Source organism: Lepus europaeus, chromosome 8 (assembly GCF_033115175.1).
Source record: "Lepus europaeus isolate LE1 chromosome 8, mLepTim1.pri, whole genome shotgun sequence".
NCBI lineage: Eukaryota > Metazoa > Chordata > Mammalia > Lagomorpha > Leporidae > Lepus > Lepus europaeus.
Window position 1 is genome coordinate 38,266,014 of NC_084834.1, and position 27,166 is coordinate 38,293,179.

At 52.5% G+C, this 27,166-nt stretch overlaps 1 protein-coding gene across 1 annotated transcript in view; it reads left to right on the plus strand.

Moving 5' to 3' along the window:
* MAML3 (mastermind like transcriptional coactivator 3) overlaps positions 1 to 27,166 on the plus strand; it is a 466,726-nt gene that overhangs the window by 433,713 nt on the left and 5,847 nt on the right. The window contains exons 3-4 of the mRNA XM_062199590.1: positions 19,727 to 19,993; positions 24,592 to 24,676. Of these exons, the coding sequence (XP_062055574.1) occupies positions 19,727 to 19,993; positions 24,592 to 24,676 (352 nt within the window). The remainder of the gene's footprint in view (positions 1 to 19,726; positions 19,994 to 24,591; positions 24,677 to 27,166) is intronic.

Consider the following 27,166-nt stretch of genomic DNA (forward strand, 5'->3'; position numbering starts at 1 on the left):
TGGCTTCAGCCTGGCCCAGCCCCAACTGTGTGGGCATTTCAGGAGTGAACCAGCAAGGGGAAGACCTCTCTCTCTCTCTCTCTCTTCATTCTACTCTCCATCACTCTGCCTTTCAAATAAATAATTTTAAAAAACAATGTTCATGTTCAACAGTGGCCAAAAATTGGAAATGTAAAAGCAACACAAAAGCCCTGCTTGGAAAACCTCCTCCCACCCCCATTGAAAAGGGGTGGGAGCAGTAGGTGTGAGGCCTGAGGATAGGAAATGCCCGGATGAAAACACGTCAGTAGCTTTCAAAATTCAGAATTTGATGGTGGTAGGCCATTTTTAGGTAAAGTACACAAGAAAGTTAATTGAGCCAAAAGGAGGCATATCTGGGTCTTTAAATTTATTTTTTTACTGACAGCACAAGGGTGCACATATGCTGTGGGGTCAGATGGAGTGGACAATGCAGGGGTGACTTCCAATGTGTTAGGTTTCATCCAGTGGCATGATATGGTTTAGATGCAGCTCAATCAGATCCAAAGAGGATTGAAGGCTTGATATCTCCAAGGAACAAAGAAATGAAGGCCCCGAACCGCACCAGAGACCACTGCCAGCGGCCTCCTGGTTTGCAGTTAGCACAGAGGCAGCAGCTACAGAGCCGTCGTCAGGCGGGCTGGCAGCCCACCGCCAGGCCTCTCCTCTCCACCCATCAATGGATTTTATTGAAGCTGGAGAGTGACCCACAGGGGACCGGGCATCAAGTTTCTACAGCTTCTAATGCCACCTAGGAGAGGGCTGGGGAACTGGCACCCTCGCCGTCCCCCCCTGTGCAGCTATGGGAGGTGGGAGATGCTGCCCCTCCCTCTCCTTCCACTTAGCCTTGAAATATCCTGTGGCCCACGAGCTGCCTGATCCTGGGGGCTGGAATTCTTGCAGATGAATTCCCAAGCATTCTGCCACTGAGTTCCTTGTATTTTCACGGCTGTGTTTGGCATCCTATTGGCACTTCAGGGTACAATCAAATTCACTGTCGCTCGAGTGACATGAATAATCCATCCATATTAATGAAATGATAGCTGTTCCTTGCCATCTCTTTTCTTATTTTGAAGCTGATTGCAAATAACATGAATCCCACTTTTGGAGGAGGGGGGAATGGATTTTCTTATTCAACTCCACCATGGAGAGGGAGAGACAAAGAGATAATGGAAGAACGGTGGTGCAGAATAACTGTAAAATAATTACTGTGTTGCTCAGAACTCTGTGTTATTCATCCGTGTAGTGAGAGCTCCTGTTTGGTACCACACTTGAGTGGCAACCTCACCAATGAGCATTGCCGGTGCCGGTCTGTGGATAGCATGTGCAAATAGAATATGTCCAGAAGTGCACATAAAATTGGCGCTACATGAACGTGGCCTCCATGTCAGGTCCTTTCCTGCATTCTGATGGACTCATGTCTTCCCAGATTTTTCTGATTGGTGCCCCTCCCCCCCCCCGCCCCGACAGGTGCCAGAGCTCACAGGACAGAGGAACTGGTCCTGTTGCAGGAGTACTGTCTGTGATGAGGTGTACAAGTAGCTCCCGGGGCTGGGTTTTTGCCTCAGAAAACAATCAGATTTCCCCTCTGCTCTGTGAGAAAAGCGACTAGGCAGGATATACATGCAAAGATCTATGTTAGGCTCCGGCGCTGTGGTATAGCAGGTAAAGCCACCCCCTGTAGTGCCGGCATCCCATATGGGCACCAGTTCAAGTCCCAGCTGCTCCACTTCCGATCCAGCTCTCTGCTATGGCCTGGGAAAGCAGTAGAAGATGGCCCAAGTCCTTGGGCCCTTGCACCTGCATGGGAGATCTAGAAGAAGCTCTTGGTTCCTGGCTTCGTATTGGTGCAGCTCTGGCCATTGTGGCCATCTAGGGAGTGAACCAGTGGGTGGAAGACCTCTCTCTCTCTCTCTCTTTCTCTCTCTCTGTAACTCTGCCTTTCAAATAAATAAAGAAATCTTAAAAAAATAAAAAAGATCTATGTTAATGCTACAACCCTAAAACTTAGCCTCCTGGTGCTTCAGTGGTGGCTGCTGCTGGTGAAAACGTTTCAGCATTTGAACATGAATGTCTGCTTCCTATTTTCTGAATCTGTGTTAATGCAAAGGAACCTGAGAAGCAAAACTGGGAGGTGGCCAAACATGAACGTGGCCATAAATGTATATAATCAGAATATCCCGTATCTTTGTGAATATAGGGACTATACATCTATAAACCATTCTTCATCTGCCCCCATTGAAGGAATGATGTTTCCTGAGGCAGACAATACTTGCTCTGTCTGAGCTCTTTTTAGAACTGCGGGATGGGTTTTCTTGGCAGGGAGTTTGGGGGTCCCGGCTGGGAGGAAGTGACCTCTGGGATCTGAAGGGCTTGAGCAGCCACAGATCACACCCACATCGTGTGCATCAGAAATGCAGGACCAAAGCCGGTGTGAACACCAGGAGAGGATCTCCACTGAGACCAGCCACGCAGAGCCAGGTTGACTTGGCGGGCCCTGAAAATGGCTGCAGGAAAAAATACCTGCTTGGGTGGAGACCCTCCTTCACTCTTCCCTGCCATTCCACGATCCATAACCTCAGGAGCAGCTCCCTGGAGTCGGTCAACTTTCCAAAGCTAGTTGCATTCAGACTTGAAGGAAAACAAACCAAAAATTCAGCCCCTCTACTCAGAGCACCTTTTATTCCTTATCCCAGATGCTTATGAGGAAGTCTTCAAAAACATTCATGGAAAATACACATTCTCAAAAAACTAAGCGTGGGTCCAGGGTTTTCCTTTTTTTTTTTTTTTTTTTTGCACCAGTATACACTTATCTTCTCATTGCATTTTTCTGTGTACTTTTTGAAGTCCCCTTGTGTAGACATCAAAAGCACAGCTTTGGAAAAGACTGTCTCAGCCTGACCTTATCCTGATTTGGGGATCGATGTGGGGCGTGCCTCCAGAAAGTTCTGTTGCTGTGTCCTCCCAGCCTGACTTCCTCTCCAGCAGCAGCCTGCTCCCTCGGTATCAGCCGTGTCAACAGCTTCTGCGTCTTGTCCTCTTCTCTCTGTTTTAGATGCTCAGTGTCAGATACCCTTTTCTGCCATCAGCTCTTGATTGGATCTCCCTTCCTCTCAGCTTCCTGACCTCCCTCCTCTCATTGAGGTCCTTGTGTCTCTGTTGAGGTGGGCTCTGTAGTGCCTGGATGGAACATGATCGGCCTCAGGCCTCGTGGTGACCAGCTCTGGACCTCCTAACCTAAGAGGTGTCTTATCCGATAGCGCAAGTGTCCTACTCAATTCCCCAGTGCTGTCTTCTTGATCAGCCCCTGAACAATTTCAAGGGCTTGGAGGTGGCCTAATGCAGAGCCTGTGTGTGGACGCACGCGTGATGCAGCCCAGGCAGTGATCCTGTGAGGTGCTTTCCTGGTCCCTGTCAAGGGCCCCCCTCTCCCCTACGTCTCAGCATGCAGCCCAGTTGTTCTTAGTCAGTAGCAATATTCAAAGCAGGTGCACAAGGAACAAGTATCATACACGATTTTTGTAGAGTCTCTGCCCCCAACACTCATTCTCTAACTAGAAGGGATACAGAGCCTCGATGGGAAAATTGCTGCCTCAAAGGAGGGGGAGGTTGCCCTGTGCTCTGTGCCCTCCCCACTCTGCCCAACTCCCAAGCGACTTTTCCTTCTTCAGTTGGTGCAGATAGCGTGGATTAAGTAGGAAGTTCTTCCCACCTGGCAAATGCCCTCAGCTGGTCTGGAATCCTACTGAAGTCTGAGTTCTCTGTGTACAGAGAGCACCTTTTCCGTTCACCCCTTGGCATTCCCCAGAATACAGGCTGACCGCATCCAGAGCGGCACAGATCTGGGATAGGCAATCAATGAGAAACCACAGGTGCCAGTCTCTGCCCACTAAGTCAAATCGGAGCCCAGTGGTCCAAAACTCCCCCAAAGCAGAAACCCGCAAGAGCTGGCCGGGCCTAGGCCAGCAGACGCCAGCAGCCTCCTCCCAGCCCTGCTCTCCCTTGGCTTTTTATTACTTTGACTTGATCAAAGGAAGGAGAAGCAATCAGTCTCTCTTCCACTTGTTTAATAAAAGAAAACATCATCATAGTTTGACACATTACTTTTGGTGGATGCACAGGAAGAATATCCTTTATGAGAAAGGGAGACAGGAGGAGAGGGGGGAGGGGAAAGGAAAACAGATTGGCTGTCTGCGGAGGTCCAGTGTCACATGTCCGAGGCATCTTGTTCCTTTGGACACCGTGGGAAAGACCATGGCAACGAGGGGCCCGCAGAGCGAGGGAGACAGACGGGGAGACTGGCAGCCCCTCCCTGAAGACAGAGCAAATAGGTGAAGCCCCGTGGTGATGCCAGCGCCGTGGTCTGCAGCCTCCACTGCTTTTGCTGTAGGGGCAGGGAGGTTTTCAGAGCGGCTTTTCCATTTGTTCAGCCAAGACACTCATCTCGGAGCTGCTGATAGAAAACATGTTTTTACCTGGAACCACCAGTGTGTTCCCAGCTTCAGTCATGCATTTCAATGGCCTGGCTGCTTGTGTACTGATTAACTCTTTTGTTAGAAGCTATACCGTTCCTACCCTCACTAGTGGCGATATAAAAGTTTGGTGCAATAAATGCAACATTAACTATCTTATAAACAAAATATAGCATACTATTTCTATGCAAATAAGATGTAGTGCTAAGACCGAGTCACGTTCCGGCGATTTTTATTCCATCAACTGCTTAAGCCTAGGAAATATTTGGCTATCAATTTCTTATGAATTCTACTTATCATTAAAACTCCTTAATTGGGCCACCATGTAACTCTGTGTTCCTTCGGGCTTTCTCAGAAAAAATTACACATTTAGCAGGAAGGAGGAAGTTGGAGAATCCAGTCAAGGAAGCAGAAAAATGAAAAGGTTCCTGCTTCTCAAACTTTGGCCATGTTTCCTGTCATTAACTGGTATCATCCCTTCATTCCCTGGCTATGCTCTGAGGACTTTGAAAACATTCAAGGTTACCTATTGTCCTTCTCTCCATTAAAAGCCAGGGAGTGGGGCTGGAGCTATGGTTCAAAGGGATAAAGCCACCACCTGTGACACCAGCATCCCATATAGGCGCTGGTTTGAGTCCTGGCTGTTCCACTTCTCCAGCTCTTTGCTCATAGCCTGGGAAAAGCAATGGAAGATGGCCCGAATGCTTGGTCCCCTGCCACCCATGTGGGAGACCTGGATGAAGCTCCTAGCTCCTGGCTCCTGGCTGCGGCCTGGCCCAGCCCTGGCCATTGTAGCCATTTGGGAAGTGAACCAGTGGATGGAAGAGCTCTCTACCTAACACCCGACCCCCAGTAACTCTGACTATCAAAGTAAATAAATAAATCTTTACCAAAAAAAAAAAAGCCAGGCAGTGTGTTTAAAACACTGCATACTACATTTGCGTGTAAATGAATTCAATTTTTAAAAATGGAGAGCACACAGAGCATGAGATTGATGCACTGCTGACGTGTAAGCAGGGAGCGCCGTCTCTGCCCCATTCCTGGTCACCATGTGCGCTGAGCCGAGTGAGAATGAGGGACCGAAAGTAAGTGGGAGGAGGTGGCACCCAGTGAACCAGGGAGTGACCCCAGACATTTGCCTGTGGCGACAGGGCGTGAATTCTTAATTCTTGCCAAAATAGACCTCACAGGCAAACTGGAGTCCACTCCTCAGTTCCCACGGTCAGTGACAGCCTCCCCTCACCTCCTGGCCACCCCCAGCCCTTCCTGCCCACCCTTCTCCTGATCTCCTGATCCAGCCCCATTCTAATCTCTGCTTTACCTGACACCAGCTTCATCTCCTTAAAGTAATGCGTTTATCGTTTAATCCCCTCGCAGAGCCCTATGGCTCCCTGTGTCCGTCAGCTGTCAGGTGGTGCTGCCAGCCTCTGGCCTGTCTGTGGTCAGTGCCGGGGCCCCAGCAAACACCTCCACTTCCCACCTTGCAGATGGCTGCTCCTTCCTTTCTTGGCTTTCTCTTCTCGTGCAAATCCAAATCCACACTCCTTTCAAGGCTGCCAGTGAAGCACTGCCTCGTCCATGAGGCTCTGCCCAGGCAGAACCAGAGAATTTACAGTGACTTGCCCAGAGCCAGTGAGCTGTGGAACCCATGTGGCAAACCGGGGAATTTGAATGGAACCCAGGCATATGCCACGTGGGTTCACCCTTGAGCAGCTGGTGTCTCCTTCCAGCGTCTCACTGAAGGCAAACCTGGCTCTCTGCCTGGCCTTAGTCCTCCAGCCAAGGCAGGGCCCTTGCCATCCCACCGCAGCACCTGCCCTGTAGGAGGTCCTGGAGGCATTGCTTGCATACCTGAGCTCTTTAAAGAGTGTGATGCCCACCTCAATGGAAGGAATGCGTTCCTGACCAACTACGTGTTCCACACATCATGTTCTGCAGAAAGTTTTGTGGCGTATGCTTGCTTTCTGGGTGACGGATGTGTCCTGGCCATGAAGTGCCATACGGTCTTTTCCTCTACCCACGTCCAGAGTAAAGATCACCACCTGCACCCGTGGGCTTCTGTGTCATATTAAACAAGTCAGTTACTTGCTTGTTTTGTTTGTGTGTGTGTTTTAACTGGGAGTATTTAAGAAAAGTCCACTCTAAGATCTAGAAAGGTGTTGCTGTGGATTCATTCTGAGAAGAGGAGCGTGGTGGGGGCAAGAGGTGCCGAGTCACCACACAGACCCTGGGAGTCGGGTGAAAGCGGGCCAGAGGCGAGCAGCTCGCAGACTCGTTTATTTTAGTTGGTGCAGCAGCTTATATAGCCAAGGCAGTCAATCTGGTCAAGGAGCCGTTTATGCAGTAACCAATCACTGCCTGTTGCTAGGCAAGCTCCTTTGCCAGGTGGGTTCTGCTGCCATTTCCTGAGTAGCTGACGCTCGCTCGCCAGTGCCATCTTGGCACGGCCTTCTCATTCCACCACAGACAGTTGCAGCTTCAAGTGAAAGGAATTCAGCCCCAGGCACTCCTACGTGGCCACAGCTGTGCTCTCCCCAGCTCATCGCCCTTCCTTATCTGAGTCCCTTAGAGAAAGTGGATCAGAGCAATCCAAGCCTCCCTAGGTTCCTACCCCAAGAGTATGTTCATCTTACCACAGGCAGATTTGGGGTATGCCCCCCCGAAGCCTCGGGGAGGTACAGGGAGCGCCAGGGACCCTGCACAGCCACTGATGTGCTGTGGTGACAGTGGTTCACTCCCCAGAAGGCCATCAACAGAAAGCCCGGAAAGCCAATCCGAAACCAGGAGCTTCTTCCGGGTCACCCACATGGGTACAGGGGCCCAAGAACTTGGGCCATCTTCCACTGCTTTCCCAGGCCATAGCAGAGAGCTGGATCGGAAGAGGAGCAGCCAGGAGTTGAACCAGTGCCAATGCAGATGCTGCCACTGCGGGTGATGGCTTTACCCACTACGCCACAGTGTAGGCTCCAAATGCCTCTTTAAAAAATTTATTTATTTATTTGAGAGGCAGAGTTACAGACAGGGAGAGACAGAGAGAGGTCTTCCATCCACTGGTTCACTCCCCAGATGGCCACAATGGCTGGCGCTGGGCTGATCCAAAGCCAGGAACCAGGAGCTTTTTCCCCGGAGCACTTGGGCTATCTTCCACTGCTTTCCCAGGTGCATTCAGAGAGTGGGATCTGAAGTGGAGACTTGAACCCATCTGGGATGCCAGCACCGCAGGCAGATGCTAAACCTTCCATGCCACAGCGCTGAACCCTGTGGCTGCCTCTTAGGGCAGTGTTCGCCAAGTCTCTTGTAGGAAATGATCAGTGAAAACAAAGCCCAGACAAAGTAAGGTATATAAAGAAGGGGATCTCGTCCTCGCTAGCCTGTGCTGAGCGTTGCAAAATGGGGACCTGAGACAGGGTCAAAGTTCAGTTGAAAGGTGCGCGGCCCCCACTTTCACCCTCTTCCACATACACACACTTAGGCGCCTCCGCAAGTTCCCAGCTGTTTATATTTAATCTCGGCTTCCAGAAAAGGTTGGCTTGACTTGGAAGGATGTAATAGCGGCTGCCTGAGAAACTGTTGGACCAGGGGACCCCAAAGGGAGAAAGAAACATGGAAGAGAATGTCGAGTCAGGAAAAGGAAGGAAGTGTGCGTGTGTGTGCGTGTGTGTGCGTTTGTGTGTGTGTGTTAGAGAAATGGCCTAATGGGGAGGAGAAGCAGAAACAGGCTCCCTCGTGCTGGAAGGACCTCTGGGGGCACAAAGTCCCCAGAGCAGTGCGCAGCTCCGCCTGTCGCCTGTCGCGGGCCCGCGGGAGTGAGGCGTCGCCTGTGCGGAGTTCAGCTTCCAAGGTGCAGCCTCCTCTGAGACCAGTGAGCCGCTGAGGAAGCCCTGTAAGGAGGCGAGAGGTTTGGGGCGGAGACTTTTGAGAGTCCTGCAGCCGCTCTAAAGCAGGGTGCGCAGCGAGCCAGCTGCAGAGAACCAGTCCTGGCCACTTTGGGGGAATTCGGGGCTCGGTAGTACACATTTGGGATGACGTCATGGTGAGGCGGTCAGCCTGGGCTAGGCAGAAAGGGCTAGAAAACTGCTGACACATCCCAGATGCCTAAGCAAAAAATATTTGTGCTTCTGGAGGTGTTAAGTGGCAAACGATATTTGGCACAAACCCCCCACCTTAGAAGTCTGTGTTGCTCCTGTCAACAACAGTGGATTTATTCCTCACAGCAATGTCTCCTTCCTCCTGGGGTCCAGTGCCGTAGTTACCGAACAACTCCGTTTTTCCCCTACGCAGAAGGTGGTCATTTGTGAACAGGGGTAGTTTCTTGCATGAGCCTGAGGAACTGGTGTGATCATTGAGAAAGAAGAGAAGATGGATTGAAAGCATGAGCCCCCCAAAAACTTTCTAACTGCCTCATTTCGGTTAAGAGTGGTGATGACGCGCACAAACCGTTATGAGTATCTGTTACGTGCCCAGCGTTGACTCATGCTATCTGAGAGAGAAGATCTGGGGAAAGGGGGTGACTCCTAACTCTTCCCAGATTCCTTTGGGTTACTATATAGGTGAATGGAGTGAGTGTATGTGTGTGTGGTGTGTAGGGTGTGTGGTGTTTTCATGTATGGATTGTGTGCCTATGTGTGGTGTGTGTATGATACATATGTGGCTATGGTGTGAGTGTTTGCATGGTGTGTATGGTGTGGTGTGTGTGTGTGTGTGTGTGGTAAGCAGCCTAGAGCAGTGTTTACTGCAGTGCAAGTCAAATTGGGGAAACTCTGAGGTCCCTATTTCTAAGGAGGTTTTTATCCCAGTTTGTCCTTAAGTCTTCCAAGGTTAAGCAAAGACCTGAGCCACTGCTGGTTTTTGTAGTCCCCAAGGATACTTACCAAATTGAGAAACGTCCATAGCGTTTGCAGTGTATTAGCGTCACAAGATAAACAAGGAACCTATAAAGCATGTTTGCTGCTAATGGACTTAGAGCAGTGGGGTCCAATCACAGGGCACCATTTAAAGGTGTAAAATAGATGCTCTTTCACAGGGTTTCTCTGGGACTCCAAGTAAATAAAGCCTTGTTTGAAAACGACCTTGTCTATCTAAAAACGCAAACTCAAGGGGCTTTGCGGAGATGAGGCCCCGGGTCAGTTGGCCTTTTGCCAAACCCTGATCCCCACCTGCCCATGGGCCCTCCCTGACCACCTGTGGGCCCTTCTCCTAGACTTGCATCCTCTGAGAAGCCAGCCCTCAGCTCAGACCTGCAATTCTGTGTGTGAATTCTGCCGCCTTGCCCCTGCCCTCATTGTCCTCCGCCAAGTCCTGGCCTCCTCAGAGCCTGCCGCCACCTCCTGGCAGCCCTGCTGCCCCCAGCCTCGGTGTCACATGGCCAGTTGTGGTTTGCCCCGGGCAGGTTCAGCAGTTAGAACAGCAGCGGAGCAGGCGGGCGGGGACCCTCCCGCTGGCAGCCTGTGCACGGAGGGCAGAGCAGGGCCGGGAGCAGGCAGTGGTGCTCTGGGCCACCCTCCCGAGGCCGCAGAGGGTCTGGAGATGCCGGGGAAGCTCCGTGCCGTCCGTCTGAAGCAAGCCCCGTCTTCCTTCCCTTCTTCTGCCTTGCTGTGGCTGCCACCGAGAGCTCCATTGGGCAGCGTGGTGGTGCTCTTGTCTATAAATGGCAACGTTGGCCTGCCTCCCAGTTTAACACAAGATAGGCCTGGGCATCCGTTATGCAATCTTTGCCCTGATGACTTCATCAGAAAGGGTGGGGGCAATAAGAAAGGTTCGGGCCGGGGAGACGGTAGCTGCAGAGAGAAAGATCTTTCTGAGCCGCATGGCTGCAGACAGCTGAGACGGCACCACCTCCCTCTTTAAATCGAGGGCAGAAATGTAGCAAACCTACGGGTGAAACAAACCTTACAGCACAGCTGACAAGCCACTTACTGCCCGTGCATCCTGTCACTGGCCACTTGGGTGTCCGCAGAGACTGGTCGCCCCCATGGGGCACGGAGCGCAGCTGGTGGCTCGAGTTTTCTTCCAGGCCCACACGAGAGACGGCTTGTGGAGGCCAGCTGTGGTTTTCCACCTTCGCTCACATTCTTGAACTCTGCAGGTCTGCCTGGCTCTGGCCAAGCTCTGTGGTTTGGAGCCTGGACTGGTGAGAAGCCACGGGGAGCAGGTTGGTGCCACAAAGGGCAGAGTTGTCCCTGGGACAATGTCAGTGCCTTTCAGCAGCCTCTGTGGGGCCAGAGAGCTCTTTGTGGAAGTGATGAAAAGCCAGCCTAGCAGCCGAACCTGCAGCCAAATCCCATTGTCTCAAAGGGGCCCTGCCTGGAGGGCGCAGTGGGCTGGGGAGAAATGGCCCAGGGCCCAGATGCCCTCCAGGCCCCTGCTGAATGGACTGTGTCCCCATTCATTGTCAGTTTAAGCTTATACTGAATGAGTTGGAAACAAGAGTCCTATTTATTAAAAGTAATATCATATATTAATAGAAAAATTTCAAGAGTCTAAGGGCCTGGCATTATGGTGCAGAGTGGTTAAGCTGCTGCCTGTAACACTGGCATCCCATGTGAGTGCCAGTTCAAGTCCCAGCTGCTCTGCTTCCAACCTAGCTCCCTGCTAATGTGCCTGGGAAAGCAGCAAAAGATGGTCCCTGTGGAAGACCTGGATGGAGTCCGTGGCTTCTGGCTTTGGCTTGGCCCAACTCTGGCTGTTGTGACCATTGGGGGACTGAGCCAGCAGATAGAAGCTCTCTCTCTTCCCACCCCCGGAACTCTGTCTTTCAAATAACTAATCTTTAAAAATTAAGTAAATAGCCTGCGCTGCGGCTCACTAGGCTAATCCTCCGCCTGCGGCGCCGGCACCCCAGGTTCTAGTCCCAGTCAGGGCGCCGGATTCTGTCCCGGTTGCTCTTCTTCCAGTCCAGCTCTCTGCTGTGGCCCAGGAAGGCAGTGGAGGATGGCCCAGGTCCTTGGGCCCTGCACCCGCATGGGAGACCAGGGGAAGCACCTGGCTCCTGGCTTCGGATCAGCGCGGTACACTGGCCGCAGCTCAACGGCCGCAGCAGCCATTGGGGGGGGTGAACCAACAGAAAAATAAGACCTTTCTCTCTGTCTCTCTCTCTCTCTCTCTCTCTCTCTCTCTCACTGTCCACTCTGCCTGTCAAAAAAATAAAATAAAATAAAATAAAATAAAATTAAGTAAATAAAAAGAGTGTAAAAGTAAAATCACTTGTAATCCTTGTCTATCAAGATGATTCAGCAGCTGGGGGTTTAGAAACTGCTTTATTTGCTCCCGCCCGTGCCCATATACGGTCAGCTTTTCTCTGTGTGATTAGGTAGCCTGCAAAAGCATGATTCTTATTGGCTGCCTAGTATTCATGGTATGGATGTACCATAATTTATTTCATCAAGCTCCTAGTGTTGCCCACTAATGAACTTTTAACCAATTTAGTGGAATTGGTGGTGGAATTAATCACATAAAGGGATCAAAAGGACTCTGTAATTTACATGGAAGGCAGAGGAAAGGCATAACTCCAAATCGCGTTTCTACTGGGGGGACCCATGGAGTCTACGAAGCGCTGATCAGGACAAATGGTAGTTTTGTCGTCTCTTCCCCCAAGAAAGGCCTCGGCGGCCTGACCTCTCCTCTGGCTGGTGGCACTGCACATCCTGGGCTGCACCACCCCCCTTCGCCCGTTCCTTAACAGCCAGCGAGGGTCTCATGGAAGCGTCGAGAAGCAGCACGTGTCGGGCTGTCCCGTTCTCTCCTCTCCATCCCTGGTGTAGCTGTAGGCTAGGGCACATCATAGCAAATTAGTCCACTGGGTTCAGCAGGTGTTTTCTGTTGTTCCGCTGTAGACCCAGCTCTGTGTCGGGTGCCGGGGAGACCTATAGGCCAGTCCCCAAGGAGCTAAAGACTTGGCCAGGAGTGATGCCATAGATGTCCTGCTGCCAGCAGATTATCACCCGTCAGCGTTGGGAAAGCTGGAGCTTTCTGAGGCTCTTGTGTCACTCGGTGACACCTGTCACTCAGCAGGGCGCAGTCAGGCACAGACCCTGACTGAGGGCGTGGGAACTGTGTCTGCACACCGGGGGACAAGATTACAGGAAACAGAAAACACATCGGAATAGCAGGGATGGTTACCTTTGCGTGTTGAAATTCAGTATTGCCTTTTTCTTCCTACTTTTCTGTGTGTGTGTGTGTGTGTTTTTTCCAAATTTTCCCAGTTATCGGGTGGGAAAGGGGAACAGCAAACCACGTGTGTGTGTGTGCGCGCGTTTAAGAGAGAAACAGAGAGCTCCCAATCACTGGTCCACTCCTCAAATGCTCACAACAACCAGAGATAAACCCAGAAGCCAGGAACTCATTCCGGGTCTCCGACATGGGCGGTAGGAACTGAAGTACTTGAGCCATCACCTCCACTTCCTAGGGTCTGGTTAGCAGGGAGCTGCAGGAAGGGGCCAGAGGGGGACACTGACCCCAGGCACTCCAACATGGAATGCAGGCCTCTGAACCGCCAGGCCAGACGCCTGCTCTGCGTGCACTTTTAAAATGCAGTTGCCCATCGGGGAATTAGCTTCCAGGACCCCCTAAGCATACCAAAATCTGTGGACATCCAAGCACCTCATACAAAGCAGTGTTCTATCAGCATGTAACCTGTACACATCCTCTCTCTCTGAATGACTTATGACTCCTAATGGAAATGCTATGTAAACGGTTGTTATGCTCTGTTGTTTAGAAAATAATAATGAAACAAAAGTCTGTACACGTTCAATACAGATGCAGTGTTTTTTAGTAGTTTCGATCCTTGCACAGTTGATTGAACCCTCAGATGTGGATCCCACGGTGACCAGGGGCTAATGGTAGTAGCTTTATCAAATGTGCAGGCTCCACTCCCCTCCTGGAAATCCTAGAAAAATCCACGTTAAGAAAAGTCTCAGGCCCACTATTTTTGGAGCTCAGCTAGAAAGAGAAACAAAGTCGTTCCCTTGCCCAGAGGGTGCGAGGCACGCTTCAGAGGTGGTAGCAGGGACAGCAGTCCCACAGCTGGTGGCCTGAGTGTGACAGTCAGCAGATGCATGTTGGAGCTGAGTTCCTGCTGGGCTGCCTGAGTTCTTCCAGAATAACCGGCTCCTTCTGCCGGATCAAACTACAAACTCAGCTGAACCCTCCTTGCAGCCTTAGCATTGGGCCCCAAGTCACTGCTGTGTGCATTAATGGGCTTCCTAGATGGACACGCTCGGCCTCAAAACTCAGCCTCCAAGACAACCACCACACATCACAAACCAAACCTTTCAGCGCTTGTCTGCCTTCAGAATTTTCTAGACAAAGGGGCTTGGAGGCCCGGGGCAGGCCCTGTTGGAACTCTGCTGTGAATGGATCGCAAGTCAACCCCCCAGACCCAGAGTGAAAATCTCTTCTGGAAAAGTCTGTAACAGATGTCACCACACTGAAACCACATTTCTGCCCTGACACTTGCTCAACTTCAAAGGGAAGTCTAAGGTTTTATGTTTTGTTGCTTCCTGGCACTTCTGGTTGAAGGGTCTAATCGTATGCCCTTTGTTGAAATGTCGAAGTTGATAAAACAGAGGCGTCCCAATTTGGGGAATCAGACCACATCTAAAAACCGATGTGGATGTTCCTGCACTCTGCAGTTGCATGCTTTGATCCCAGTAGCCTTTCTACCTTTTGATCCTTTGTCCAGCCTCCTACCCTATCCCTTCCCACTCTCTACGCTCCAGAGTTCTCCTGGGTGGTCTGCTCGATTAAGACCAGATGCACCTTATAGTGGGTGGAGAAGTCAAAATCCCAAAGATACACGTACTGCCAGTAGCTAGGGGACACCAGGCAAGTTCCTTGGGCTCTCAGTGACTCGGGGTGTTTTTAATCAGAATCATGGTTTTCCGTGGTGCTCCCCGAATATCACACCAGGGAACGAACGCCTAGCGATGTTTGATGCTCCCTTAACAAGGTGGTTACACTGGACTCGGCCCCTGCCTGCGCAAGCTGCCCCCAGCCTCCACTGCGGAGAAGGAACTGGAGTCCCGGCCTTCCTACGAGAATCCTGGCCTTGGGCTCCGCTCCGATGTCACCGGCCGGAGCAATCCCCCAACATCTCTGCGGAATTTGTTCCAAATGCAGAATTTACAAGAGAGATCCAAGCAGCTGCGCACCAGGAGGGCACAGGGCCCACCAGGATGCTTTGCCCTGAGGGTTTTCACCCGGAGGGCCTGCTAAACTCCCCCAGCAGTGGGGATTCGGTAGGCCTGGGAACTTGCATTTCCAACAAGCACGCAGGTGATGCTACAGCTGCCGGACTTCAGCCCAGCGGCGTTCCCAAATTGCCCATACTGCAAGTGGGGGAGGCTGTGAGCTTCCTTCCTGTACCACCCCACTGCACCACCCCATTCACTGCCAAGGAGGAGGAGGAGGCCCGGGGCTCGGCCGAAGGGGCCAGCCGGCCGCCACGCAGCCTCAGCGCGGGCGGGAGTCCGCCTCGTCCCGCGCGTGGACTCGTGCCCAGCAAACGGTCACCCTCGGTACTGGGTTGCCTTCTGAAACCGGAAACGGAGCAGTTAGCACGTTCGCGGGGGGAAAAAGCCTATAGGTCCTGGGCGACATTCCGTTTGGGCTGCAGACGGATGCTGTTTCCTGTGCGTGAATGGCCTGGCCCGGCGCGGGGTGTGTGCGTGCGTGTGGGTGCGAAAGCGCAGGATTCCCATCTGGGCTCCCACGGCCTCGGGGCCCGCGCCCGGCGTCGCCGCGCCGCCTTCTTTGTTAGGGACGCCCGCTCCCGACTGCTTCCTCCGAGTCCGCCGAGGACTTGTAAGCTCACAAGGCTCCAAAATCGCGCCCCGGGGGACTTGGTACGCAAACTCCTCCATCTCCCGCTGGCAGCTCGCAGGCCCTCCCGGCTCGGGCGGTGCGCGGCGCCACCACCGCCCCCTCCCCACCCCCACCCCGGCCCTCGCCTCGGGAGGCAAAGTCGGCCGTGAGCCACCAGGTCCGTGTGGGTCGCGTGGGGGGGGGGGGGGAGGGGGGCGCACCCCGAGCCGGGCGGCGGTGGGTGGAGAGAGAACTCATTTTGTGTGAAGAGGGCCTCGAGTCACCGGGGAATTCCTGGATTGTCTCGGGCTGTCGTGCGCGGTGTCCATCACGCCGCGCGAGCACCATCTGCTCGGTATTATGCTCGCAGTTGCCAGGCTACCTGCTGTACGCAGTAACACTTGACTGCCCGGCCCCGCCAGCGCCGCGGCCGCGCGCCCGCCTGATTGAGCCATCTGCGCGGGGAGGGGCGGTGCGCCGCGGCCCAGGCCGGGCTCACAGCGCCATCTGCTGGCGGCGCGGCGGCGCAGCAGCTGCGGCTCGCCAGCCTCCTCCGACCCCGGGCCGCCTGCAAAAGGCTGCAGCCCCCGGGGCGTGCTCCCCGCCGGCCGGCGCCCCAGCTCACTCCCGCCCCGCAAGCCTTTGGTGATCCACCCTCCCCAGAGCCGGCAGCCTCTGGTTCGCCGCCAGCAGCCCCCCCCCATCCCTCTCACCCAAACACGACGCATGTTCTTGAAGACACTTGAGAGAAAGCAAGCTTGCCCGCGCACGGATTTATAAACAAACAGCTGGCTGTTCTTGGGAGATATTTTTACCGCGGCTGGTTTTTTTTTTTTTTTTTTTTAAGTTGGAAACCTCCTCTTTAGGGAGGTAAGAGTGGTGGGGTATTGTTGTTGTTGTTGTTGTTATTATTATTATTTTACATCTCCCACCTCACTTTAGCCTTTGGAAAATGGCTAAGAGCTTTTCCCCAGAGGGGAAGATACTTAAGATAGATTCCCTGGCTCTGATTTCTTGTGCCTCCCTTTATTTTTGCTGAAACGTGACAGGGTCTGCAGAGAAAGGAGGATCCGCGTCGCCCCCTGGATTGGACGGGAAGAGGCTGGGTTGAGATGCCTGGGAGGACGCCAGGGAGGTCGCTGGGTAGGGAGTGGAGAACAGGCCAGTAATTAAAACTAAAAATACTGCATCATTCGGCTTCAAGGCATCGCGTTTCGTGTGACGAAGGCGCAGCCTGGTTCTCTAATTGCACAACCCAGTGTGTGGCCTCCTCACACACAGGAGCCAGGGCTCCGAAGGCTGACAAGCGACAGCCTTCTCCCTCTGGAAGCCTTCTTGGGGGCTCAGAGAAGCCACCTCGGGTGACCCGGTTGGTGCGGCAGCCTGGCTCTGAGGCACGCAGGGCAAGGGGACACGTCCTCACTGGCTCCCGTGGGACGCGAGGCACAGGGCGTGTCCTCACTGGCTCCCGTGGGAGCTGGTTCCATTGCAAGGCGGCCCTTTAACAATGCACATAGGGCCTCCTGCCCGTGGGTCCCCAGGTTTCCGGAGGGAAGCCTGAAGGCAAAAGCAGTAAAAAGGCTCTCTTTGGGGAAACACCCGCTCCTGGGAGGTAGTGGCCTGCCTGTCCCAGTGGGAAGGCCCTCCCCGCCCCCATCACCACCACCACCACCACCACCAGACACGGAGCTTTTGAAGTGTTTCTTTTGGCCCCAGGAAGACAGAAAGTGGCTGGATGTGTCAACCTTGTCACGCCCCATTTGCCACTCCCTGCCTGTGGGCTGAAGTGAGCAGCCTGGAGATGCCTTCCTGGCCTCTCTCTCTCTCTCTCTCTCTCTCTCTCTCTCTCTCGGTGCACTCCCCGGCTGTGTGGGCCCTGGACACACAGAACAAGAGAGTCTCCCAGCGCCCAAGATAAGCAGAGCCCGGCCAGCCCAGCCCTCTGGGGAACTAGCTGAGGGCAACTTCCCCATCCTCCTAGGGTCCCATTTTGTTTCCTACTTTCTCCTCCTTATCAAAACGAGAAAGTCTCAAACATCCTGAAAAGCCTGGGAAGAAACCCACCCTGCTCATTGGCTGGGTGTCTACCCTTGGGTGTGAAGTCCTTTGTGAAAGTCTCCCATCCATCAGCCCCGTGTGTCTGAAGGTGGCAGGAAGCAGCCTCATCCCATTGGAAGGAGGGCTGGGGGAACAGCAAGTCTTGGGAGCAAAAGGGAACCGACCCCCAGGGACCTGGATCCCTGCCGCAGAAGGGCATAAAGACCCCTCTCATTTTCCAGTGTAAGCTTGGTTCCCTAACATCAATACATAGCTCCCTACCCACTAACTGTGCTCTTACAGAGAGACTACACAGACAAAAACTTAGGGATTGCGGCAGCGGCACTGAGCTGTGAAAAACAGAAGGCAGTGCATTTCCGGGAGGGAGGCGCTACGTACAAGGGCCTTCAAAAAGTCTGCAAATGCGCATTGTGGGAAAACTCTCATGGATTCCAGAAGGTTTTGGCATCAAAGTAAACTGATGACGTATTCCCTGACCTTGTGGAAGGACCCTGGTAGTTACGCTGCAGGCATTTGCCAGGTGCGCTCTGGCGTGGTCACACAGAAGGGCCTGAGCTGCAGGAAGGGCTACTGATTTGGAATCACAGGCCGTGCTGGTGGTCCGCTGGCTGTGGGACTCCCCCCTCACCTGCTGTGCATAAGCTCCCACGCCTCCTAAACTCAGTGAGCTATTGGTTCTGGGTGAGCAAAAAAGAGTTTTGTCTTTGCTTTGTTTTGCTTACTCTGTGTCATTTGAGTGGAGGGAGAGACAGCTCAGGGCACCCATGGGTGGGAAGAAGACACAGGAATGGCTCAGGACCAGGTAATGGCGGGGAGGGGGTGCCACAAGCCCACACTGTGGGGAATCCAACCCAGGCTGTCTGTCCAGGAGGCACGGAGATAAACCTCACCCCTACACTCTGAGAGGCAATTGCCAGAATGATTGACAAGACCCGTACTGAAAGGGTAGCAAAGCAGCAAGAGGAGACACGGTAAAGTCCAGTCGGCTTAAAGCTCTCGTTCTCCACACTCAGTTCTTACGCCTTCGTTCTCATCACAGGGCTTCACAGGATGGCTTGCGTCTGTCTGTGTAGGTGTGTCCATCCCAGAAGTCAGCTCCTCTGGGATCAGAGGGATTGCTTGAAACATTGGCGAATTAGATACTTCTGCAGAATATTCCGACAATCCTTGCTACTGCCAAGTGTGTGTGGTAGGAAAGGAAGTGGCTAGAAAGGAATCCCAGTGTCACCTATGTCTTCTTCCCATCTGCTATTTTCCCCTAACGGTCTACACTGGGGAGCTGCTGAAGACTTGCCCTCCAGCAGTCACTGGGCAGTGTGAGATGAGGTCTTTTACCATGCTGCCTCCCTTCCCTAAGTACCAGTCCTCAAAAGTTGCTATAGGAGCTGGTGCTGTGGCATAGCAGGCTAAGCCGCTGCCTGGGGTGCCGGCATCAAACACGGGCACCGGTTCGAGACCCAGCTGCTCTACTTCCGATCCAGCTCCCTGCTGATGACCTGAGAAAGCAGTGGAACATGGCCCAAGTGCTTGGGCCCCTGCACCCATGTGTGACTCCTGGAGGAGGCTCTTGGCGCCTGGCTTTGGATAGGCCCAGCTCTGGCCTTTGTGGCCATCTGGGGAGCAAACCAGTAAATGAAAGACGTCTCTGTCTCTCCCTCTCTCTGTCTGTAACTCTGCCTTTCAAATAAATAAATAAATCTTTAAAAAAAAACAAAGTTACCATAGGGAATTCAGATAACCAGTCAAACCCCTTGCCTGTCAATCACCCTGGACCCATGCAACTCGGTTCTGTTTGTAAAGCTGCTGGAAGATTACACAGCTTTGGTCAGTGTAAAACATTCCCGGTTCTCACCATCGACAGCCCCTGCCCAGCAGGATTTTTAAACATATATCATAGCTCTCAAATACCAAATATCAGATCTGTTGACTCATAAACTCCAGCAGCCTCTGTAAATGTCTCTGCTACTTGCTCAGAAGCATCTGTTTTGGCCAACGAAGGACTAAGGCGTAGCAGGTGAGGCCAGGATGCCTTGGTCCAGGCTGAAAGTGAGCCCAGCTGGAGGGCTTGGTGACTTCCCTTGGAGGAACACAGATGTTGGTTGAGAACCAGTTTACCTTCCATGAGTGAGTCCCATCCGAATCAAACTGGACCGGGTCTCGGATGCCCCAGGCCCATACTCTATTAAGTCCCCCTCGTAGCCTCTCCAGTTCCACTGGAGTAAGACCCAGCGTGAGAACTTGCGGGAGGTCTGATAGAGATGATATAAATGACACCCTTAGGCCCACGAGCCGGGGCCTCCATCTGCCCCACGTGCCCAGGGGCTTCCATGCTAACAGCAGTGGGTCACTATGTCTCCTGTCTCTTCTCGTCCTCCCAGGAGCAGCATCCCATGGGGCTCCCCCGGACCTCCGGCCCCATGCAGCCCGCAGTGCCCCCAGGCTCGGGCGGCATGGTCTCCGGGAGCAGTCCCGCGGGTCCCGGCTTCCTGGGCAGCCAGCCCCAGGCGGCGCTCATGAAGCAGATGCTGCTTGACCAGCGGGCCCAGCTGATGGAGCAGCAGAAGCAGCAGTTCCTGCGTGAGCAGAGGCAGCAGCAGCAGCAACAGCAGCAGCAGCAGCAGCAGCAGCAGATTCTGGCTGAGCAGGTAACGCGCCCCCATGGCATGACTCGTTCACTCTGCGTGCATTTCTTTGGCACCTGCTGTCTGTGAGGGAGTCACGCAGTTCATGTCCTATGCTCACAGCCCAGCATTTCCTGGGAATCCCAGAACCACCTGCGGGACTGGCACCTCTCCGTGAATGAGCCTTTTTCCTATAAGAGGTTAGGTTAGTCTTCAAGGACGGCCTTCCGCCATCATCTTGAAGGCCCATTTGCCAGACATTTCTTCAACGCAAACCTCGCTCCTCTCCTGATTTCTGCTACGGGGTCTGCATCGTGAGCACACTGCTGGACCAGCTCACCTTCTCCCTAAGCCCACATATTTCTAGCATGAATGAAAAAAAAAAATAATTCAGAGAACTTTGTTTCTTGGAGGAAAGAGGCAGTAGGGGAGGTGGAGGAGGAGCCTATAGACCTGGTTACGAGCCATGGCCTGGAGCAGTAGCAGAACAATAGGGCCGACAGAGCTACCTGGAAACCGGACTGAACTTGGGGTCACAGAGACAGGGCCAACCAGAGAAAATTCCCGACAGCTTTTTAAAAGGAAACCTGGAGGCTAAAGAAGGGCCTGACACAAATACACCTTGCCCGCTGGTGTCTGGGTCCACCCTTGCCATAGAATTCCTCCCGCTTTGAGAGAAGCCTTCCCTGCCCTCTGGCCCTGTCTGCTTCCATCTGCTTCGCCTTCAGGGATGCCTGTGCCTGAGGTAGTATTACCCACCGGGAAAGGCGTGAGGCCGGCCAGAGGAGACCCCCAGGTGGTTCCTGGTGGGGCCTGCACAAGGAAAGACAACACACTGCAGGCTCTTGATTATAGAGCTACTGGGTTGCCATCTAGGGCTCAAGGCCCCACAGAGCTCTGCTTCATAGTTAGCCTTCTAGAATGTTCCTAATAGGATCAGCATTTTTGGAATGGTACCAAGCATCTGCCGCCACATATAGCCAAGATACTGTGTGGGACACGGGCACGTGGAGGGCCCCAGTAGCCAAGAACAGCAGTTCAGCGTCACACCAGTCATCCCCCAAAGAGAAAAATTGTACGGTGGAGCACAGTTCACTCGTGTTCCCTGCTTTCGCTTTTGTTCCTGAACAGCTGTGTAATTATCTCCCTTTTCACCAAGGTCAGTCGGCTGCCTGGCAGCTATTGTACAAACAAACCTCCATCCCTCTCACCCTGCATAAGGTGTGTGACAAGGAACCGTGCTAATATCTCTCAGACAGTGATAAATGGAGCTGCAGAGAGAAGCTGGGCTTCGTAAATCCTCCCCGCAGCCAATCCCAGGACGCCCGCTGCAGGTGCGCCTGATGTTCTGAGCGATGGCTTCTGAGGCGTGTGCTGCCACCAAGGCACAGTGGGAGGGTCCGAGTAGCCAGGAAGAAGGCCGCTGGGCCAGCCCGAGGAGTGTTCCTGCATGGTGAGGTCAGGCGGCGCCCCCACCCCACCCCGGGAGCAAGGCGGGAGGTAGAAGAGCGAGAGGGCAGAGGCATTAGGAGGACACTGTGCACTGGAACATGAACGAAAGGGGACCACCCCTCAGGATCCTGGGCACGGACAGACACAGGGCCCCTCGGGGAAGATGGCAGAAAGGGAAGCTGTGACCTGAGTGCAAGGGGACTGCAAAATGTTTGTGGAAAATGAAATTCAAAGGTAAGCTTATTTTGGTGCAAAAAAAAAAAAAATGAAAAGCACTGAAATTAATGCATGATTTTTTTCATCATATACATTTTCCACGAATATTTTGAAAGCCCCTCGTATGCATAGATTTCAAAAAGTTTGCACCAAAATAAACCTAGTCTTTAATGGTATTTTCCATGTATTTTGCAAAGGGCCGTGTATGTAACTCCTTAGCAGCTGTGTGTCCCGATGGGTGATGGATGCCCCCAGAAAGCTCTCTTACTCAGGGTCAGAATCTTTTCTCTGCTTGCAAAGTGACTTTGGTAAAGCCACCTAACCTCTTTCTGCCAGGTTAGGTTTTAATAATTTCCCTCCTGTAAGTGTTTAGAGGATCCCATGAAATGATTGATGTCTGTAAAAGGCTTTGGGAGCAGTGCTCTCTGCACACATGTATGTGGGGACCTATCACGTGGCCCCAGTGTCAGGCCGTGCATGGAGGAGCTGCAGCCCCAAGTGCCAGCCAAGCCAGTGTAGCAGCTCGCCTGCACTTGGCAACATGCTGATTGCTACAGGCTCTCCCTGAGGTCTACCAGTAGTATGCTCTCAGCTTCCCGTATTTTTTTTTTTTTTTTATAATTTATTTGACAGGTAGAGTTACAGACAGTGAGAGAGAGAGAGCAAGGTCTTCCTTCCGTTGGTTCACTCCCCAAATGGCCGCCCACAGCTGGCACTGCGCCGATCCGAAGCCAGGAGCCAGGTGCTTCTTCCTGGTCTCCCATGCGGGTGCAGGGCCCAAGCACTTGGGCCATCCTCCACTGCCCTCCCGGGCCATAGAAGAGAGCTGGACTGGAAGAGGAGCAACTGGGACTAGAACCCAGCGCTCATATGGGATGCCGGTGCTGCAGGCAGAGAATTAACTAAATGAGCCACAGCGCTGGCACCATGTTTGAGACTAAATATCAGCCTATCCACACTGTGCGTCTTGGTCTCTCCAGCATCAAAAGTGCTTAGCACTTTCCGTTTGGGAAACACTTGGGTTTCCTGAGAGCCCAGGCGAGGCGTAAAACAAAGATTTGGGATCCTGCATATCTTTGGGAACTTTAAAATGAATCTCTGTGGACCTGAAAATCAGAGCAAAGCAGGTTGAAAGCAGGCACGAATTAACATTTAATGCCTTATTCTCCAAGAGCGCAGAGCGTGTCACCTCTCACCTACTCAGAACGGTTTGCCAGAACATAGAATTTTAGATCTGAAACATTTGAGATCGTGGTGTCCCAGCGTTTTACAAATGGGAGCCCTGAGGCCAGGGAGTTCCTGTGCTTCATCGGAGACCACAGAGCTGCCGAGAAGCAGAGGGGCTGGGAGCTCTGACTCCGGGCCAACACCCAACCCCGGGGAGGCCTCCAGAACTTCTGTGTAGTTGTAAGAGGGGTGGTAAAATTCCTGTGGGAAGTCTGGCTGTGGAGAAGCTTTTCCGTGCCCAGCCCGCTCTCAAGAATGCCCTTATATTGCTGCCTAAAAGAGCCACTTGGTTTCTTGTCTACACTGCAAAGGTCTACACGGTCAAGTCATTTCAGCCATTTCCTACAGAACACCATGGCAGGCAGCGCAGGATGAGGGGCACAGAGCAGAAGCTGCTGTTGTGTTTGTTTGCCAGAAAGCTGGCTAGCTTTGTAGAGACAAAGCAAAAGGAGATGACAGAACTGCCCAGGAACAGAGGCGAGGAAATAGAAATAAACACATGCGTGAAGAAGCAGTCGATGTGTGTTATGTCTGTAATGAACACTCCAAAGAGCAGGGACCTTGTGCTATGCTCTGGATAGCCCCTGCACTTGAAAGGTGCTTAATGAATATTCAGTAGATGCAGGGAAGGAGGTGAACCGACAGCCCGAAGGTCACGCAGCTACTTGACGGCAGACCTAGAACTAAAACCTCTTTCTCTGCTCTCTCCACCGCCCTCTTATTTTCTTTGCCTTTGCACATACAACAGGATAATGATCATAACAGCCTTCCCAGTCCGCTGCTAACAAGGCTAGCAGTGCAGAATCCCCATGACTGGGGGAAGAAAGATGAAAACGCAGGCCTCCTGGCTCCTGGTAGATGAAGAATCCCATGTGGTTTCCCCAACGCGGCCAGTGCTGACTATTTTACTTGTAGAGATGTATTCTGCAAGTAGCGTGGCTTCATGGGAATAAGACCAGCCTTTTTTCTAGCCCCTGAAGATCCCATCTTCGTATGCCCAAAGCATCTATTTCGGTCACGAAAAAGGAGTCGCTTGTCACTTTGAGCTTGGTCGCCACACTGCTGTGATGTTGGGACATCCAAGTCAAAACTGCCTCCCTCAGTACCTGGTCCTCCTGAGCCAGCGAATCCACACATGCAGACAGGCGCCAACAGATACCCCATAGCCGCGGTGTTCCTAACAGCTACCAACTGGAAATGCCCTAAATGCCCGCCACTGGCAGAATGCATAGCAACATTGTGGTATCTTCATATAATGGAATACTATTCAACTGTGAGAACGAACAAGCAACAAGCGTGCATGTCAGCAGGGAGCATCTCACGGACACGGTGGCCAGTGTGAGAAGCCAGACACAAAAGCAGCGTTGTATAGAATCCTTTTCTATAGAGTACAGAATCAGGGACAACTAACTGATGTTGCTCAAGTCAGGACAAGGGTGTCTCTGGGGGCAAGGGAGGGCAGTGGCTGCAAGGGACACAAGGGGATCTCAGTGATGTTCTGTTTCCTGATCCAGGGGCCGGCTGCCTAGAGTGTGCTCACTGGAGAAAATCCATGCACCTGTTTGTTCTACACTTGGTGCACTTGCCTCTATGCCCATTATTCTACAAGACAATGTTTATTAAATTAACAAACACTGAAACCAACCTGCCCTGCCTTCCTCGGGATATGTAGTTGCCTGCCCTCTCCCCATCTCACCTCCTACCCCTCTTGTCCTGTGTCGTTCCAGCAATTGCAACAATCACATTTACCCCGGCAGCACCCCCAGCAGCAGCGGAATCCATACCCAGTGCAGCAGGTCAATCAGTTTCAAGGTGAGACCAGTGTATACCTCTTGCACTTTCTGTCATCCAGCTCTGAACTGTAAGTGAATGTGCAGCCAGTGGGGTTGCCGTATAAGTTACATGTATGTCCGGGTGATATTCAAAATAGTGTCATAACCGGCAGGAGGAGAGTGCCAGCCAATCAGAATGGAATGCTGCAGGCACGAGTTAAGCTTTGTGCCAGGAATTAAGCTTTGGATCACTGGTTTCACGGAGGGGTGCTGGTGGGCCCAGGGAGGGGTCGGAGTGGTTCTGGGAGGAGAGACAGGTGCAGGGTATTTGAAGAATTTAACAGCCAATGAGGACATACCTATGGACCCAATGTCTAAACCATCACCTTGGTGACCACAGGGGCAAAAATCCTGTTTCAGAACTTTCTTGCTTATCCCATCAGGTCAGCTGAACAAAGACCCCACTGTCCGACAACCAGAGTGGAAGAGTCCAGCTTGCAAGAAGCCCTTCCTGGTCTCTGCTGACTGCAGAAGACAAACATGGCCTTGAGGCCTGCTGGGCTGTCCTGGTCCTGCTGCCATTTGTACAAATCCCCCATCATGACCCCCAGGAGCAGCAGGTGCACTGCAACCCAGCATGGCCACCCTCTGTAAATAGGAAAGGCACTTGAGTGTCAGCTCCTTCCATCTCCGAGAGAGAGCCCTTGAGGGTCTTCGTATGGGGTCAAGGAAGAGACTGAGGACCCTTCCCAGTCTTATCCAAGGAGTTTTCAGGGGGCTAACCGGCCTCACCTAGCAGCAGAAATGCGAATTCCCATTCTCTGCCTCAGATGTTACCTACCCCTTAAGAATCTGCCCGGGGAGGGCGTCAGATCATACCTGGGATTGCCTGTGAAAACACCAGGGCTTCGTAGCCATTTCAGTCCAGCCTGGGACGTCTGTATCACATTACTCACCACAGGAAGGGACGGGAAGAATTGAACTCTCCACAGGTGTTCTGTGCACTAGAGCAGTGCCAATATTCCCAGAAGAACTGTGTCTCTCATTTTGCCCTGGGTGGGGAAGAGTCATCATTCCCTACATAGGCAGGTGCTTCAGGAGTTCATGGAAAATGGATAAGTTTACTTGGGTGCAATTTTTTTTTTAAATCGGATTAAATTTTTGCACCCCCCAAAAATCAATCTTTCTTTTTCTTTTATTTCTTTCTCTTCCTCCCTTCCTTTTTTCCTTCCTTTCAAATGCAGAGCCAGACAGAGAGAGAGTGACACACAGAGAGTGACCATCCACTGGTTCACTCCCCAAGTGCCTGCAACAACCATGGTGGGCCAGGCCCAAGCCAGGAGCTGGGACCCCTACCCAGGTCTCCCACATGGTGGCAGGGACTCAGTTACTTGAGCTATCACCTGCTGCCTGCCAGGGTGCGTGGGCAGGAAGCTGGAATCAGAAGCCCAGCTGCGGCTTGAAGGCAAGCGCTGTGCTATGATAATGCCGTCATCCCAAGCTGTGTGTTCCACTACACCGAACAGCCCCCACCCAGAAACGTTATCTTCTAATTCCAGTTTTTCCACAAACTTGTGGAAATTCCCTCATAGTGTTCCTTGCAGGTGTTGAGCTCTCCTGTGTAACTGCAGTTCGCTCACTTCAGCCTGCATCAGAATCACCCACTGAGCTTGTCAAAGCACTGGCAGTCTCACTGTCTCTGAGCCAGTGGGCGGGGCCTGGGCCCGAGAATCTGCATTCCTAACAACTTCCCAGGAGTTGCCGATTCTGCTGGCTAGGAGGCCACACTTTGGAAATCACTGTTTCAAATGATGAATTAATTAAAAACATAAACTCTGACAAGCCCAGCATAATGTCCCTTGAGTTTTCTGGGTTTGTGGCTCATTTACTCAATTTTTAGAAGAGATTCACCCAAACCTAATCATTCCTCTGCCGTACACAACACCTAGACAACTATCTGTGCACTCGGACCTCTGCACCTTGCATTCAACCAACCTTGCATCAGAAGTATTTTTAATCACATCTGTACTGAACACGTGCAGACTTTTTGTCATTAATCCATAAATAATACAGTAAACAGCTATTTGCATACCATTTATGTGGTATTAGGTAAGATAAGTAATTTAGAGATTTTTTTTTTTTTTTTGACAGGCAGAGTGGATAGTGAGAGAGAGAGACAGAGAGAAAGGTCTTCCTTTTGCCGTTGGTTCACCCTCCAATGGCCGCTGCGGCCGGCGCATTGCGCTGATCCGAAGCCAGGAGCCAGCTGCTTCTCCTGGTCTCCCATGCGGGTGCAGGGCCCAAGCACTTGGGCCATCCTCCACTGCCTTCCTGGGCCATAGCAGAGAGCTGGCCTGGGAGAGGGGCAACCAGGATAGAATCCGGCACCCCAACCGGGACTAGAACCCGGTGTGCCGGCGCCGCAAGGCGGAGAATTAGCCTGTTAAGCCACGGCGCCGGCCTAGAGATGATTTATAAGGTACAGAAGGATTGCTAGGGGCAAATACTACACCATTTTACATAAGGGTCT